This window comes from Trichosurus vulpecula, chromosome 2 (assembly GCF_011100635.1).
Source record: "Trichosurus vulpecula isolate mTriVul1 chromosome 2, mTriVul1.pri, whole genome shotgun sequence".
Classification (NCBI taxonomy): domain Eukaryota; kingdom Metazoa; phylum Chordata; class Mammalia; order Diprotodontia; family Phalangeridae; genus Trichosurus; species Trichosurus vulpecula.
The window spans coordinates 336,940,248-336,959,902 of NC_050574.1; the positions used below are offsets into that span (position 1 = coordinate 336,940,248).

Sequence of the window (19,655 nt, forward strand, 5' to 3'; positions counted from 1 at the left end):
ACAAGCAATGGCTAAAGCATATAGATATAGCAAAGCTTTTGAAAAGTAACATTATTAGATAGGGTTCCTATTAGTATTGATGCAGTCTCATTGAGCTGGTCAGGTCTTGTGAATAGGTATATCTCAATCTGCACAAAAATTTTCTGTGGTACATGCTATATATTATTGTATGTCTCATTAAAAGATAGAGATAACCTTAATCATGAGAGACGGTAATTGAAATGCACTTAATAAACTTCACAAGACACAACAGGGCTATCTGGAGAACATTCCACAAAGAGAGCAGAGAAAGAGAGAAAACAGGACAAAGGAGGTGCCAGGTGAATGGCAGCAGTAACATGAGACATTTTCAAATGGCTTTAAGACCAGATTGTTCTCCCACTGATAAAGCCAGCCACTAAGAACAGGTTCGTTCTGTGGACACTGTTTCATTCAGCACTAACAATGACTCCTAGATACATCAGCCACTCACTGTCAACCTCTCCAGTTGAGGAAACTTGGCTACTACACGTAGAAGCAGTAAGTTCATCTGGTGTGGAACAGGAGAGAGGGGGAGGGCAGGGGGAAGGAAGGTTGAAAAAATGCTCTTGACACTTGGGAGCAACCCTTGAGTCTTTAGAAGTGAGAGAGGGGAAAGAAAGTTACTTGGAAAACTGTCACTCCTTTAACCTTAAGGACTGACACCACCTCTTTCCACTCCACCTTAAGCAGTGAATATCAACATTTATTTCCTTTGAAAGCATCGTCTTACCATGTGGAATTGTGGTCTGGAAAGGACGGCTTGGACTTTTCAGGTTCCACAGAGTCAAGCTGCCATCTGAATGGCTGCACATGAACTGTTTGCCCTCATGATGCCAATCAATTGAATGAATAGCCTAATGAAATAACAGTTAAGAGTAAACAAACAGGTTACAAAGGCAAATTATCCTGAGGGGGGAAAACTGTACAAAGTATGTAAAAATTTTGTATTGTGGTTTTCTAACTCTTAGGTCTAAGGCCAGATTATCAGAAATCTTCAGAGAAAAGTCCTTTATATTTTTGTGAAGGGGTAGGATAATCAACTTTCCTCTTCTATTGGAATAGCAGCAGAAGGATTTTCTTTGTACCTCTTGGAGGCTATCTGCTATGGTGAGAGGAATGATGGACTTGGAAACAGAAGAAAGCTGGCTTTGAATCTCACCTGTGACTCTTGAGCTTTATGACCATAAGCAAATCACTTTACCTCTTTGACGTAGTTCTAAGTCTATGAACCTATGAACCTCATCTGTAAAGTGGAGATAATATCTGTATTTCCTACTTCACAGGTTTGTTGTGATGATCAAAAGGGATAATATCTGTAAAATTATTTGTGTAAATTAAAAGCATCAAATAAACATCAGCTTGTATTGTTATTATAAAAGGCCTGTTGTATTTTGGGGAGCTCCTGGAGGGCAGTATCAGCTTATAATCTCATATGTAAAACAAACTTATGAGTTTGGAAAACTAGAGTGTGAAGTATAGTGTGGATATTATGGCACATGAGAAGATGTATTCATCAATAAATATTTATGGAGTGCCAGTTTTATTCTACCAAATTGGGTTAAAAACCACTCTTGCCTTCTAGGAACTTAAAACCTAGTTACTGATTGACAGAGCAGATGAGAAAAACTGGAGTCACAGGACAATGATATGACAACATATAGAATTGATCCATGAAATATTACTCAGGGTGTCCCAAAAGACTTCCAGCTTTAATAGCATAAAACTGTACTCAGACTTTTGGATCACTCTATACAGTAGTATCTCCTCTGTATGCAATTCTGCTATTCAGCAACCTCATCTATATAGAGCACTGATGAGAACTAGGAATGAAGTAAAAATGGATTCTGAGGCACCAAAATGGATGTTATAAAATACATGCAATAAATTCCCTAGACTTCATTCACTAAAGATTGCTTCAGACTGTCACTGTTAAACTTATTCACTATTCTGGACTCTCTTTTTTCTCTATACTATTTCACTTGGTGATCTCAACAGCTCCCATGGGTTCAATTATCATTTCCATCTAGATGATTCTCATCCCTATTTATCCAACCTTTCTCTTGATCTACAATCTCATATTACCAACAGCCCGTTTGATACCTTTGAACTGGATGTCCCATGGATATCCTAAACGCAGCAAATCCAAAACAGAATCCACTGTCTTTCCCCTCAAGCTTTCCCTTCTTCCCAACTTCTCTATGACTATGGAGGGCAAGGGCATGTTCAACTTTTCAGGTGCCCAAGCTTGCAAACCCACTGACTCCTTACTTGCAATGACCCCACATACGTAAATTATTGTTGTTTCTACCTTCAGAACATGTCTCATACACACACACACACACACACACACACACACACACTCTCACAACTCACAGTCATTCTGGTGCAGGCCCTCATTATTTCATGTCTAGACTCTTAAATAGTTTTCTGGTTGATTGATTTCATTGCCTCAAGTCTTCCTACTCTAGTTAATCTTCTATTCCACTGCCAAAGAGATCTTCCTAAAGAGTAGGTTTGACAAAGTCATTTATCCTCCTCTCCCCAAAACTCCATTGACTGACTCCCTATTGCCTCCACGATCAAATATAAAATCTTCTGTTTGCTTTTTCAAGCCCCCCACAACCCAGCCCCTTCAAACCTTTCTAGTCTTCTTCTTCTTTATTCCCCTTCACATATTCTACAATTCAGTGACAATGGACTTCTTCTTTCTTGAACACAAAATTCTATGTTCTCACCCCAAGTTGTTTTACTGGCTGTTCCCCAAGCCTGGGATGCTCTTCTTCCTTCCTCCGCCTCTTACCTTCCTTCAAGACTGAGCTCAAATCCTACCTTCTGCAAGAGACGTTTCCCATCACCACCCCTACCCCACTCCACACACTGCTAGTTTTTTCCTTCTAAAGGTACCTCCCATTAATACTACATATATTGTAAGTAAAGAGTTGCTTGCATGCTATCTCTTTTGTCAGAATATGAGATTCTTAAGGACAGGTACTTTGTTTTTATCTTTCTTTGCATCCCTAGTGCTTGGCACAATTCCTAGAATACATTAGGCACTTATTAACTGACTGAATGACTAATTCTCATAAATCAGTTTTTCTAGTGTCTCAGTCTATTGCTGATTAGAAGCAATAAATCGCAGATTAGAAGGGAGTAGAGGGGCTGTTATGTGCAGGTGTCCTGACAGCAATAAGGGGTGATAGTTTACAGTTTGAAAACAAGGAAGGAGACAGAAAAAAAGTACACAGAACAGACAAAAATACTAAAAAAAATATGGCAGTTGGAGCCATTTAGAGTAGGTCCAAAGACCTGGAAAGCTCAATGGGTATCAAGGTATAAAAATCACAATATTATAACTGAAGTTCACAGTAATGATACTGAATCATCAATAAAAGGTGACACTATGCTTAGTGTACTTCATTTAAAATAACATGGAAGTGTGTAATATTCCTTTAAAAAAATTTCCATTTAAAATTGTTCTAGTACATTTCTGGTGCTTAAAGGAGTAAACATTCTGTTAGTCAGACCATTTGGCTATCTAAAATGGCTTAATCCCTGAGGATTTTAGATGGTTGATGTACCATTTTGATCTAAACAAAGGCCACACCCTCCAGATGAGAGCTCTTTGAAAGGAGAAAGACTCAGATATAGCAATACGTGTGCTGAAAAATAATACAAAGTTACTGAGTTAAAAATTAATGTGAAAGGGTTATCCCCCACCTTTTTCTTTCAGTAAAAATAATGTAAGTACCAGGACCAGGAATATAGGTCTTTTGTGTCACAGACTCTCTTTGTAGTCAAATCCTGAGGGAAAGTCTCAAACCAATACTGTGAAGCAGATGCCAGGAATTAGAGCTCAGAGGTTTTACATCAAAGTCTTATTGTTTTGTGACTTGAGGACCTCCTATCACATTCCAGCTTGCTCCCATAATCCACAGATAATTCGAACAATAAGAGACTCTCCACCTATGAGGTCCTCATCATCCCCAACAAGAATAGACAGGACAATCGCTCTGGTCTCCAAACCCTATGGAAGGACATTTGCCAAAAAGTTACTGCTGCTTATACAGGAAGAAATAAGAAAGATGGGACTCTGAGACCATGCCATGGCAGGGATGTGTTATTCAGATCTTATCTCCTAAACCAAAAATCACAGGATCATAGATTTAGAGCTAAAAGTGACTTTAGATCTTTTCATACAAGGAAAACTAGGCCCGGATGACTTCTGACTTGCCCAAGGTCACCCAGGTGGTAAATAGCAAAGCCAGGCTTTGAATTTAGACCCTCTCACTCCAACTCTAGTGGGGTTTTTTTCCTGTTGTACCTCTCTGCCTTCCAAGAGGCCCTGCTATTATAACACACCACAATGTCACTGAATTCTTCTGAAATAAGACTAGTATAAAGATCACCAACATTCAGGATAGATCCTACTCTGCCTCAAATTGCTTTGCTCCTAATAACTAATATTGGGGAGTAGTTATGAATAGAGAGGTCTCTTAACCCCCTCTAGGGAAGTCTCTGAAATTATAAGTTATAAATTATAAGTTAGAGATGAATTGTCAAACTGCATCAATGGAGGATGTTTTCATACTGAGAGCTCCCCACACTATTACAATCACAGATCTGGACACACACACATACACACACACACACACACACACACACTCACACACACAGCATTTGATAATCCTGGTAGCTTATCAGTCACTATAGGGCCTGGCTACTTGCTGAGAGGCTCCATAAGTAGGAGATGTATCCAGTTGGCCCCATGTTAAAACACTAGAAGGACCAAGCCCATCAAATGACACAAAAGTTTTCTGAGTCCTTCAAGGTATTCTTAAATATTCTCTATACAACATCACAGGCACTGTTCTTTTTCAGTGTATTCCCTCAGAAGACAATAGTTGTCTCTTGGGTGCAGATTTCCTCTCACTCTCCCCTCTTTGCTGCTGCTGAGTCCCTGACCCTTCTTCTATCATTTGTTGGAGACGTCTTTCCTTCTCTTTGTGCCTAGTTTCTCTTTTTTGGCAAATCTTGTCTTTCACTGCCATGTTGAACAAGTTGCTGACATTTTCACTCCTCCTCCAATGTCCTTTCTAGTATACAACATTGCTACTATAAAAAATGTATTCCTATAAAAATAGATGACATGCTATTCAGAAGGAAGAGTCCTGAAAATAAGATGTAGAGTTTTGCTGGTCCAGATTTAGAATCCCACTAAGATTTATAATTACTACTAAGCACTTGTTAGTTCTATTCCAACACACCAAATTTAAGTACACTTTAGAGCAAGCTTCTCTTCTTTAACCTATAGCATCTGTTGAGAGATTCACTCCATGACTATGTATTTGATGAAATCTAAGTGTTCCTCAACAGCAACAGGGCCAGTTACATATATACTGAGCACCAGTTGTAGGCTCAACACTATCTTAGGTGCTGTGGGGGGAATACAAAAGAAATATAAAACATTAACCCTTTCTTCTAGAAATATGACATTTAGCTGGTGAGATAAATGCAATAACAGAGAAATGCAGTATATAAGGGAGTTAAATTGGGTGATATAAACGTTAAATTTATAGGAAGGAATCCAGAGAAGGCAAAGAAGAATAAAGAAGCAGGACAGGATTTATGAAAGGAATGGGATATGAGCTGGTCCGTAAAGGATAGGTCAGATCTGCCTAAGTGGAGAGCGAGGCACTCTAGACAAAGGGAATAAATAACATGAGTGATAGAAGAGGGAAATCTCACTAGTGGAGAAAGAGAAAAGAGGCAACGTTTAGAAGAGCTTAATTAGCCTGGTCTTGGGCCACTCCTCATCAGAGACCAATATAATATCAAGGACCCATTACAACTGACCAGCTTTCAGGGTACCTTCCCCAGCTCTTTCTCACCCAATATCTCCCAACACAGACTAAGAAACTCACCTAATCCCTGTTTTCCTCAAGGAAAACAAGGATAGAACAAGCTCCAAGGTTTATATGGTGACTAAGACTCTGACCCAGCAGAACACAAACACTGCGGGTCTAGGATCTTGCCTAAGTGTTTTAGTTGTAATATCACCTGCAAAGAACACTATGTCAGAAGCTTTTCTAGGAAGTAGGATGATGGGCCAGAGAAACTCAAACCCTTTCTTGATGCTTATTAAAAAGCCCCAAACAGCATCCCATCCCACCTGTACTGACTGTTAGTGGCACTAATGTTCTTCCAGTTACCTGGCATCAGGATCTGGGAATTCTTACAGATCACAGCTTAGAAATAGAGATAATCTGGGGCTCCAGAGTGCAGGGGTGGGCAGAATGCTAACAGTTTGGATCTATGATCACCAATTAGCAGTTTTCAGAGGCTTCAGACATTCAGAACAGTTACTTCAGTAATAGCAGGTCAGAGGCCCTTGTACTCCTACACCACAAGGAAGGCTACATCCAGATTGCTAAGGGCCTAGGATCTGTTTTTGCTAAGGTATCTCAACTAGAGGTCTGGAACCTACAATGGCTGTGAATAGGTGGTTACAAGGCCAAATTATTAACATTTTGCATATCCTTGAACTCCTGAGCCTCTGAGTATCTGTGAGAATCTGTAGCTGCTAACTCTAGGTAACTGGAAGAATATCACTGCCACTAACAATCAATGAAGTTAAGAAGGAGAGCCTTCTTTTTATTTTTTTGGAGGGAGGAAGACAGGGCAATTGGGGTTAAGTGACTTGACCAAGGTCACACAGCTAGTATGTCAAGTGTCTGAGGCCAGATTTGAACTCAGGTCCTCCTGACTCCAGGGCCATTGCTCTACTCACTGCGCCACCTAGCTGCCCCAAGCCTTGTTTTTGTTTTTTTTTTAAGAGAAGATAATGTGATCCATTTTGGGTAGGATATTTGTATGGAATTGGCAGGTGGGTGAGAAGTCAAAATAAGTTTTATAGATTTAGGAGATATCAATGACTTCAACAGGCAGCAAGGTAACTCAGTGGATAGACTGCTGTGTCTGGAATCAGGAATTCATTTTCTTGAGTTCAAATCAGGTCTCAGACACTTGCTAGCTGTGTGACCCTGGGTGTCAATTAATCCTGTTTGCCTCAGTTTCCTCATCTGTAAAATGAGCCGGAGAAGAAAATGGCAAACCACTCCAGTATCTTTGCCAAGAAAACTCCAAACAGGGTCAAGTAGAGTCAGACACAACTTAAAAAAATGACTGAACAGCAAATGACTTCAATAGTTTAAGCCATGAAAACATTTGGGTACAAATACCAATTATCTGAGGGCTAGCACAGGTGCAGAATCTGCTCATGCTGTTGTGTCAAAAAAAGGAACGAATACACAAAGATAAAAGCTAGGATTCCTAGCAAATCTACAATTTAAGGCCATCGTTCTTCACCCTAACTTTCATTATATTCCCTGGATAGCTATTGTATTTGTTTGTCTTGAAGTAGTGTATCTACTTTACATAGCCTAATTAAAGACGTTTGATCTTCATTCTGTTTTGTATCCTATGGACTATGAGTATCTGCTGGCAATTGTAGGACTTAAATAGGAAAAAAAAACAGGGAGCAGAAGGCTAAGTACTGAACTGAGGTAGGAAGAGGAAGGAAAAAAAAGACTGGGGAAAGAATAAATAGAATGAGAGTCAAAATAGTATAGAGTCACTGAGTTGAAGGAAGAGAACATTCAACAATGTAAAAAATAACAGAGAAGAAAGATGGAGGAAAAGGTCAATGGATTAGGCAATAAGGTAGCTTTTAAGACTGAGTTTTCAGGGAATTAGGAAAATAGACTAATTGAAAGGGATTAGGAAAAAATCAAATGGAAACAAAGGCATCAGGTATAGACCACTGACTTGAGAACTTTGGTCATGAAAGGTAGGAAAAAATACAGTGCAATATAGAATGTGCCATTGGTTAGGTTAAAAGATTTTTGTGTATTTTCCCCCACAGAGGTGAGACTTATCTAGCTTGAAGGCAGAGGATAAGGGAACTAAGAGGAAAGAGGGAGAAATTAGGAGATAAATGGGTAAGATTGGTTAGGAGTCAGGGGAAAGTGAAATCAAGAGCAAAGGGGAAAGGATTAACCCTGAAAAGGGAACTTTTTATATTACTTAAGGAAAAGATAAGATGGAAGCAGAAATATGAATACACCTAGATAAGGTGCCTGGTAGAAAATGCACTGGACTAAAAATCAGGAGACTTGACCATTCTTTTATGCCTAGGTTCCAATAAATCACTGTCTATTCTTAAGTCATCTGATCTCACTGGGTTTCATGTGGAAAGTGAAGGTGTTGGACTAGAAGACCTTGGAGTTGTCATCAGACTCTAAAATTCTATGATTCTCTCTCTTGAAAACAAAGGATAGGCTTCTATGGGTTGGGGAATTGAGAGATTTATAGGTTTGAAATATCCATTGTGGGAATTGTACTAGAAAAATTACCAAAAGAATGAATGAAAAATTGTTTACTGCCATATCCCATTTTATACCTCTTACTTTTCCTTTCCCTCTTCCCACTTTTTTCATTATCCTGTACATGAATGTACATATCTTTGTAAAATTTTCCCTGAAAATTTGGTCATCCATTCCTACTTCAATCAGGGGAAAGGTTCACATCGAAGACCGTCTCTCCCTCCCTGTAGTCACCAAAGCAACTGGGTTTACCAACACTCCTTATTAATCTGCTCATCTCTCAAATGGTTATAGCTTGTGTACTTACCTGTAGTTATTGTACCTATGCTTAGCTGACCTCCCTTAGCTGTGACTCCCTAAATGACTTCCTGGATCTATGGTGTCTTTGTAGTCCTGATTTTATTTGAATCAGTTCTGTCTTGTTGGTGCCCATATTCAGCAATATAACTGGGAATCATATTCTAACATCAAACGACTCCTGTCTCAAAATTCTGCTACAGAAGGTCAAATTAGAATTACTATACTGCTTTCTTCTATGGCAGAGCTCAAGAACCTGATTCAGTAAGGGGAAGATGATGTTGGATGGTGGCAACTAATTGAAATATGCAATAAAACTTCGAATTAAGAGAATGCAGTGGGAGTTATACTCCATTAGTAAGTTAGTCATTCATGTTTCTATCTAGGGTTTCTATCTAGGAAGCTTCAGTGCAGAAAAAAAAAGCCTGCATGAACTCCATGGTTTGTGTGTGTGTGTGTGTGTGTGTTGTTGTTGTTGTTGTTGTTGTTGTTGTTGTTTTGAGGCAGGTAGGTGGCAAAGAAGATAGAATACTAGGTCTGGACTCAAGACCTTAGTTCAAATCCAGCCTCAGACACCTATTAGTTGTACAACCCTGGGCAAGTCACTTGAACAACTATCTGCCTCAGTTTCCTTAACTGTAAAATGGGAATCACAACAACACCTACGTCTCAGGGTTGTTGTGAGGATCAAATGAGATACTATTTGCCTGGCACAGATTAAGTGTTTGGAATCTCCCCCCATCTTGTTATTTTTTTTCTGTTTAGATAAGGAATATATATGTACCACTTTCTACGTGAAGACCTTCGCGATGCCCCACAACTGTTAGTACCCTTCCTAACTACCTTCATTTATTCTCTTTGGATGTATTCCACACACACTGACATGTATTTCTTTTCCTTCAGAATATAAGGTCCTTGAGCAAAGGGATGGTTTTGTTCTTTGTATTTTTATTGTTAGTGTCTAGCACAATGACTGGTACGTAGTAGATGCTTATGTTTACTTACTGATTGTTTGGAGGCAGAAGTTTTTTTTTGTTCTGATCATAAAGGTTGAAAATGATACCATGACTGAATTCTATACTCTAATGAAAAGAGCTGAAGAGGTAAAATTTTGCTCTAATAAGGGGCACATGCCTTACTTGATAGAAGTCCATCTCAAGGGAGCTTTCAATGTAAAGATGAGCTAAAGCAAGCCTAAAAGAGGTATCATCCCCAACGAGCATACCCAGGAAGGGAGAAAATTAAATAGTCAATGATTATAAGCAAAGGTTAGTGAAAAGAGTTACTGTTTTTACTTAGGTGTTGTATTTCTTTCTAAATCTTGCTATAGTTTTTATTTCTGTTTTTATCCTAGAAAAGATAAGGCACAGAGGAGTCATGATCATATTTCCCCCAAATATCTGAAAGGCTGCCTTGTGAAACAGGAATTAGCCTTGGTTCATGTAGCTTCAGAGAAACAAACTAAGATCAGTGAGTAGAAGTTATAAGGCAGTAGATCTAGTCTTCACATAAGAAAGAACTTTCTAATAATGAGAGCTATGCGATAAAGGAATGTGCTTTCTCTGAAATAGTGAGCTTCCTACCTCTAGAAGTAATCAGTTAGGGTTCAATCACTAAGATCTGGCCAACTGATGTTTGTCACATGATACAAGATTTAGTTCTTTTTAAATTCATATTGAAGCTTCCTCTTTGGGGGTGCAAGCAGGGGACTAACCAAAAATTTCATTTCCTAGCAGGCCTTTTCAGAAGGCAAGATTCAGGTCTGTCAGTTGGGGCTCTAGGCTCCTCCTTGACAAAGTTGGGGCCCAGAGAATTGGGTACCAGAATCTGGGAATTATTAAACCCACAGGAGCACAGCAACTTGGAGTGATGACCGACTTAAGCTGGATGGGCCAGCCTTTAACCTCTAATAACTCCATAAGACAATTGAGTAAAATATGAGGTGATATATGTCAAAAATGCTTTGTAAACTGTATAGCATTATACACAGCTAAGTTGTCATATGCAGTGAAAAAAATCCCACTGGATTTTGAGTCAGAAGTTCTAGATTCAAATTCCATGTCTTCTCCTTATCATTTGTGTGACCTTTCTCAAGCCATTTAATTTCTCTGGGTCTCAGTTCCTCACATGTAAAATAAGGGTGTTGGATAAGACCTTGAAGATATCTTCTGATACTAATCTATACTTCTGTGATCCACGGCTAATAAAGAATAATTAACACTACTTGGAATAATGCCCATCCCTTAGAGTGCATTCTACACAGTAGGCACTTAATGTTTGATAAATGAATGGTATTTTATTATTTATATTTTTTAAATAGAAAAAGCATAAATGTTCAGATCATTCACTTTAAATCTCTACCTCTCTTACTTAACCATTAGAAAGAGTCTAATCCAGTGATTACAGCATTCAAACCACATGTGGCTCTTTTACACACCACTGGTTTTTCAAGATCTCTGATTTACCTATTACAAAAATTATATTATATTGAGAAGTCCCAACAAAGACTGAAAAAAAATCCCACGTCTTGTATGAGATGCTGGACAATCTGTGTGCCGGTTGGCTTTGCGCTCTTCAGAGGATGCTCTCCATTACCCATCACCCCCTCTCAGCTTTCTCAACCCCCACACCTCCCCACTAGGCTGCAGGGCCCAAGTAGGGCTGGGAAGAGAAAAGAGGTTCTTTTTGTCTTCTCCCAATTCCTTCAGGGTGAAAGGCAGGGATATATGGTCATTGACTCTGCTGCCACCACCACCTGCTCTTCTACTGCAAGGCTTCTGCAGGAATATTCACAGTAAAGGCACACACTCTTTCTCACCCTTCCCTTCTTCTTTTCTTCCTCCACTGTTCTCAGTGTCATGATGCACAGCAGTCCTAGGGACCTGGGCTGCCTATCTACCCCTTGTAAACTATGTCTAGAGACAGCACAGAGCTGCTGGAAAAGCTTCCTCAGTGATTTTAAGTGAAGAGTTGAGAGAATTGCTCTGATCTCCCTTCCCCAGCTTTGTACCACAAGCCTTGCTTGCTCTCACCAAACTTATGTTTCAAAGGGGACACCATATATCAAATAGCATAATAATTAAATAATGCAGTGTTACTTAAATTTCATTTTGGTGATATTCACATTTATTTAAAATTTCATATTTGGTTTTTGTCAAATTATTTTATGTGTGTGAGAGTAGGTGTGTCTGTTTAGTGGGCATACATTGATGTGATTCTTTTGTCTAATGACAATTGCCAATGGTGCTCTAGATGACAAAACTCTTCTCTAGTTACTGTGCTTTTGTTATCCTAATAGGTACTTCCATAAGCTGGAAGCAGGCATCCACGTTGTAAGCATAGTAACAAGATAAACTAACTAGACTCTAGAACAGGGGTTCTTCACCTGGGGTCCATCAACATTTTTTAAACCTATGTTGAGAACTGTGCTTTTTGATAGATCTGGTTTCCTTTGTAGCCCTTTGTATTTTATTTTATGCATTTAAAAATATTCTGAGAAGGGATCCATAGGCTTCATCAGACTGTCAAAAGGGCACACAACACACAGAAAGTTAATAATCCCTACTTGAAGGTCTAGGAAGTAGGTTTACAAATTCAACTTTTTAAATTGATAATCAATTAGAAATGCTCAACTGTTACAAACTATCCTTCGGTCAAAGTATGATCAACTAAAGAAACTCTTCTGCTTTGGCCCATGGAGTCCTCAGAATTAAGATGAATAATTCTAGCTGCTAGTATCAGTCTCTATGACACTTCCTTATTTATATAAAAATTTAAGGATGTGATCTGGAATATTAGAAAATTGGTTGCATATGTAAGGCATACCCCTGAATCAGGTGTTACTTTTCTTGGCATGCCAAGTACAAATAACTGATATCTAAGAGATAAAACACTTCCACAGGTGAATATTCATTTAAAAATAAAAGCACATCCATATTATAACAATATGACTTATGCAATGCCTCTCTAAAGAAAAAAAATACATATGTATGTATAGAGATGCCATATAAGCAAGATTTAAATGAATTTAAAACATGTAATAACCACAGAGTAGCCTGCTGACTAATATAAACTGTTATTAATCCTTAATTAAGCCTTGAGTTTTAACTTACTTTTTCTTATTTCCTAAGGTCAGAGGTCTTCCCAGGCTGTGCTCTTCAGGGAGATGAGATAGGAGCATCATGACAATATCCTGCTTTAGCTTCCTCCTCCAGCTCTCTTCTCCAGCTGCTAGAACTGTTTCTTGGCTAAAAGGTTCCCACAGGTGGGATTTTTATCTAGCCACTTGTCTCATCAAAGTAAGGCATCAACCTCACGAGGCCCCAACACTCTCTTTGTGGCAGACAGAACAGACCAGGGTCAGCTTTGGGTTATTCTTTATGGCTAAAACTGCACTACAAATCCTAACAGAACGAACATGACACCCTGCCGGTGCCAATAACTGGACATTTTTTCACCAATTAGGAAAAAGTTACTTTACTATCATAACAACAGATGCCAGTAGCCATATCTCATAATTTTTGAATCTATTATGGTGAAAATTAATTTACATATAATTGCTTAAAGTCACCCATTAAGTAGACTACCAACTTTTAGCCCTGCCAAGCCTTTTTTAAAAAGTATTTTGCAGGGCAGCTAGGTGGCACAGTGAGTAGAGCATTGGCCTTGGAGTCAGGAGTACCTGAATTCAAATCTGGCCTCAGACACTTGACACATTTACTAGCTGTGTGACCTTGGGCAAGTCACTTAACCCCAAATGCCCTGCCTTCCCCCCTGCAAAAAAAAAAAGGTGCTTTGCTTCCTCCCTCAACTCACCATCAATCTTCTAAACATATTTGAAAATAATTTAGCCATATGTAATACACAGTTTGATATAGAGGTTTCTTAACAAGAATGCATTGAAGAAATCCTAGAATAGAGGCAAGGCAACTAGAAAACACTGAAAAAGATTCTTATAGTGCTTACACCTGCACTTGAAATAGTCTTATGTGAAGTTTTAAGAGTCCTTAGAATTTATGAGCAATTAAAAAATATAGATATTCCCAAACTCGTACTTTCTCAGGTTTTCAGCTCAGAATAATTCACTTCATTTTCAGTAGTTTCAGTGTATTCTCTTCCCTGTTCAAAGTCTACAAGAAAGGTATTTAGGATTAGGAAGATATTCTGGAAAGCCAGCTAGGCTATTTTGCGATTTGAGCTATTTTGATATTCTCTCCATCTTGAGTTGAAATGGAGAGCAATTGCTAAAATAGCCTCAATCCTTCTTCCCTCCATCCCATAAATACTTTTCCTGGCAGTATTTCCCTTAAAGAGTAGTCATTTCTCGGCAATAATAGCAATTCACATTTACATAGCGTTTTCCAGTTTATAAAGGGATTTCATTGCAGCAATCCTACAAAATGCATAGTTTGGTTATTATCACTCCCATCTCATAAATGATAAAACTGAATCTGAGGGTTCCTACTGCTAGGTATATTCCCCAAGAAAGACAAAGATAGAAAGGTCCTATATGCCCAAAATATTTGTAACCGCATTTTTTTCCCTAGTAGCAAAGAACTGGTAGCAATCGCCCATCAACTGCGGAATGGCTCAATAAATTGTGGTATGTGAATATAATGGAATTTTCCTGTTCCATAAAAAATGATGAATATGAAAAATACAGAGAAGCATAAGAAGACTTCTATAAACTGATGTAATATAAATAATGACAACAGGAATGTAAATGGAAAGAACAACAATATTAACAACAACAAAAAGAAACTGGACACTGTAATGGTAAATGCCAAACTTACCACACACCCCCCCCCAAAAAAAAGAAAAGAGATGAGAAAACATGCCTCCTTTCTTTGCTGAGAGGGGAGCCTTGAAAATGGAACACTGGGTATACTGAGACTCAGTTGGTGTCTTTGTAGTTGGGCTGACCCTTTTCTTTTTTTATTGTTCATCACAAGGGTAGTAGTATCTCCTCACCCTCTACACACATATAAGGGATGACTCTCTGAGGGGTAGAGATATATTTGGAAATGAAGGTGATATTTTTAAAATGGTATCAATAGTATTTTAATTAAAAAAAAAACTCTGAAGTTCAAAGAGCTCAAGTGGCTTGCCCAAGGTGGCATAGCTGATAAATGGTAAAGTGGGAACTTGAACTCATCTCCAGTGGTCTCTGCACTAAATATGCTACCTTACAGTGTACAAGCATATTGTTCCTATGTGTTCTGTTTTGGTAGCAATTCCTTTTTCTTTTATTTCCCTATCTATAATTGATTATTTCTCTTTATCCCAAACTATGGATATTTCTGTTTCCAACATCTAAAGGAGACAATAATCTGGAAATTAGGTCAGAATTAGTGAAATGCCATCTCAGAGACTCTTCTCAGAGACTCTCTCTAGTAAACAGACTATGTCAAGGACCTGGTTGTAGGCTACCTATTCATTTTTGTCTACTTTCCCCTCTACACAAAATTTTTATGAGAATGATCTATACTTGCATGAATGATATCCCTGCAGAACATATAAGGAATGAACAGAGAGGCTTTTGCAAATGATGTTTTACCAGTGACTATATTTTTTCAGCCACAAAATTTTTTGAAAGGTTGGGAGAATACAAAATCTCACTGCACACAGCAAAATCCAAAACAAAAAAACCAGTGTACAGGACAAAACAAAACCCAAAATATTTGATTCAGTTGTGCAACTCATGTAAGATTCCTTGAAAGATGCAACAGCAATGATAATTCTGTTAGATGATCCTTTGATTATCAATAGCAAGGGAGTCACAAGAGAGCGAGATGTATGGGCAGTAAATGTGTTTGCTATGAGAATAGAAGATATATAGAATAGTCCAAATGGAAGAATTCTATTTGGATTGTGAGGTCCTCCAACTGTTGCTGTTTGTGGAGGATATTATGCTGATTACACCAAGTCCTGAAATACTAGATTCTCCCAAAAGAACTCCATAGTACTCAAAAGCATTTTTTCCTAATTATCCATACAGGAAAAAAAATAAATGAAGAATATTGTCCAAACTATGATATGCAGTTGGATAGACAACCCATTTCAGAGATGATGAACTGAGTCAAGAACTGATTAGAAGTTGAAGATCTGGCCAGATTGCTTTTGGGAAATTGTGCATTTCTTTTTAGTAACCTTGAACTGTACTGTGAATCAAAGGACTATCTTTTTAGTACCAATATTCTTCCATTAATGTTGCAAGTCATGGAATACCATAGTCTCTGAAGAACTAGACTTGTATCACACAAATGTCAATGAAGCAAAATATGGTGGGCATGAGTAAGCTGCAATATATTACCAACAAAGAAATGAATAGAAGAATTGTTATAAAGTACATCATTAGAGGGACATGTGATGTAAAAAAGGACTGGGACGGCTATGTAGTGAGAGATAGGGATAAGTGATGGATAGTCCATGTGTTCCATTGGTATCCATTTAATTTCAAGACAAATGGGGAAAGGTCTCCTACATAGAATCCCTATGGAAGATTTATGGTAACACCTGGACAAGAGTTGCATACAAGGCACAGAGGAGTTTTGATACAGATCCATCAAAACATCTTAATTGCTAATAGTTTAAACACATTAAAATACTTTTTAAAAACTCCTTATGAGATTACATTCTGTTGTTCAGTGAGTCAGGAAAGAGAGAAAGAAGTCCTAGTCAGAGAAAAGAGGTGGTAACAATGGAATGGAAGTGAGTGGGCCAGTTTTTGGGACTTAGCCCTAGTAGCAACCCTGACAGATTTGAAATTAAGGGAGTCCAGCTCTAACTGCTATTCAGTGAGAAAAAAAAGTATTCAATTTGCTGCAGTGGGAATAAATGTATTGCTTAGATACCAAATTATAATTCTAAACACAAGTTTAGGGGAATCACAGAATTATTATTGTATGAAGTGGTTAAGTTCTATTGTACTAAGCCTGAAATAGTGGATAAGGCACTGGATTTGAAGATCTGGATTCAAACCCTATCTCAAATATTTACTACCTGTGTGACCCTGGGCAAATAGCCTGTTCTCTCCCATGCCTTAGGTTCTACATCTAGAGAAGGGGGAGGACTGTACCCAACGATCTCTAAGGTTCCTTCTAACTCTAAATCTATGATCCTATTATTATATTTCAGGTGGATTATGGGCTAAATCACTTTTTGCTGACTCTCCTAACAACAATTTAAAATACTGGGTCAACGAGAAAATACAGTTCGAGTTCCAAATAACTTTTTGTTTATGAATTGAGAACCGCCTGTCTTGTGAATTTCTAGATCAGTTATCACCATACTCAAACTCAAATACAAAGACACTTTCTAACCCTTAATACTATGATTTGGGGATTAGCTCCCAATTAGGGATAAGTAACATGCCTTTCAATTACTGTGGATAATTAGAGGATTATAATGTATTACAGAGGCATCCATTCATCAGTTTCATTTAAACTAGAATACCTACTCCCCCACCCCCATGCTAGAGTACTTAAGTATACACAATTAAAGTTTTAAATATGAACAATAAGTACTGATAATTAGTGCTGATTCTATGAAGAAATGTTTCTAAATTTCAGTACTGTTCTATGTAATACTTTCCAAACAGTCATATCTTACAATAAAAAGAGTAGGTTTTTCAATGTAACATACATTTCTTCAAATTGGTCAACATAATACAATAGTCATTTTTCTGAATACAGGAAACTGCTTACCTCATCATAATAAACTCTCAGCTCTGCTCTTTTTGATTTCAAGTCCCAGAGCACCACGGTTCCATTTTCATAGCCTATTAACAGCTGAAAAATATCAGGAGAAACTTATTTTTGAACTCAGTTTATTTTAAAAGTCTATTAAAGATTTTATAATATTAAAAACACACTAGAAATTATAAATGATCTTTATGTTAGAATCTTGAAGAGAATCTGAATACAAATACCATTCGAATAAAAACCTAATTAAAATTTCTAATTTTCAATTAGTATTTGATAAAATAAAATTTTGATTAAAATGGCTTTCATTGGATAGATTCCTGAAGTTCATGTAACAAGGTTTGAAACTTCATTTAGTGGCCATGTACTACGAAATCTTTACTGCATGCTAATATATTGGATATGATGAGCTAATTCATTTATTTTAGACATAACTACCTATTTTGTAGAGTAATCAACTAATATTTACAGGAGACTGTATTAATTGCTAAGGAAGAGAAAATTCAGGATATGTACATAGTACCTCCTCTAAAGAAATTTACAGCTGGGAAGAAAAGAATTTATTGATATATAAAAAGCTAAGTAACAATACAATTCAGTGGCATATGACCAATGCCAAATAAGTTAGACATGTTCTGCAAGAAAATATGTTCAGTAAAAGAGTTCAATAAATTTATTATGGGAGAATTGAAGACATTCTTAGGAAGGCAAAGGTTTTGGGTGTACCTTGAAGCTAGCATTCAGAAAGTCATCTAGAATAAGGAAGTGTTATTCTGGTGTCAGGGAGGAGGTCAGAGTGATGCAATCAAACACAAAGATGCTAGGGTAAGCAAGGCATATTGAAAAAACAATATATAAATCAGTCTGCCTAGAGTTAAACTTCCCTACTCCATGCCAAAAAACAGGAGGAGAATTTAGAAGGGGAGTATGGACCTTAAACACCAGATAAAAGAGTTCAGATATTCTAGTTGAAGAACTCTTACTAGTTGTGTGACACTGGGCAAGTCATTTAATCTTTGTATGTCCATTTCCAGATCTGAACATTAGGATTATAATACTGCTCTACTTGCTTCAGTTTTGTAAAACTGAAAGTGCTATGTAAAGTGAGCTATAAGTGTTATTATTGAAGATTTTGATCAAAGATATGGCATGACCAAAATGGTATTTTAGAAATATTAATCTGACAGAGGTGAGAAAAATGCCTTGCGGTGAGAAGATATCATAGTGGCCAGTTAGAGAATCATTACAAAAGTTTGGCAGGAGCTATGAGAACCTGATCTAGGGCAGTAAAAATAGATGGGTAGAACCGAATGTAATAGCACAAATCAATCAATATGACTTAGTGATGACTGAATATGGGAGACATTTATGACAAAAGTCATAGAAGACTGCAAAGTTTTGACCATAAGAGACTAGGATAACAAATACATCACTGCCAAAAATGAAAAGGTAGAAGGCAGAGAGAACTTGTAGGGGAAGAATGGGAGATTGGAAAATCAGTTTTAGACATAGATTGAGGTGATGGAAGCACAGTCAAATGGAAATGTCCAACAAGTAGATGGGACTAGAGTTTAATAAAAAGGAAAAGGATCAAGAACTGTGGACTTGAGAGTCATCTACATAGAAATGATAGTTGAAGCCATGTGAAGGGATGAGATATTTTGAGAGAGAATATAAAGAGAGAAAAACAGAGAATCACAGAAAGAACATTCCTAAAGTTATGACTAAATTAGGAGATAAAGGAAAGAAAAAGTGACAGTTCTAGAGACAAAGAAATTCTTTGATTTTTAATCTTTTTTTCCTACCACCTGCCTTCAGGATACTTCATCCAGCAATGTTCTATATCCTCCAAAATTGACAAGTTAAAGAAGCAGGTGAGTAGCAAGAATTAAATCAGTTCTAGGCTAAGCATGTAGTCTGTAACATAGGTAATCCAAACGAATGGGACATGAAATTGACTAATTCTGTACATGCAGATATATACCAATTTAGAAATATTTTGCAATAACTATATAAATAATATAAAGTGGATAACTAGAATGTAACTAGAAAGAAGATAAAGTGATACTTTAATATTTTGATAGTAGCTGAAAGAATTAATTCATTCCTTCAAGTCTCAACTAAAACCCCACCTTCTACAGGAAGTCTTCCCTAACCCCTCTTCATTCCAGTGCTTTTCCTCTTTTAATTATTTCCTAATTATCCTATACATAGCTTGCTTTGTATATATTTATTTACAGATTGTCTCCCACAT

At 37.5% G+C, this 19,655-nt stretch overlaps 1 protein-coding gene across 1 annotated transcript in view; it reads right to left on the bottom strand.

Annotated features, from left to right (window-relative positions):
- The window catches only part of STXBP5L (syntaxin binding protein 5 like), a 324,117-nt gene that overhangs the window by 197,928 nt on the left and 106,534 nt on the right, over positions 1-19,655 (bottom strand). The window contains exons 7-8 of the mRNA XM_036744107.1: positions 17,405-17,488; positions 752-875 (exon numbers count right to left, since the gene is read on the bottom strand). Of these exons, the coding sequence (XP_036600002.1) occupies positions 752-875; positions 17,405-17,488 (208 nt within the window). The remainder of the gene's footprint in view (positions 1-751; positions 876-17,404; positions 17,489-19,655) is intronic.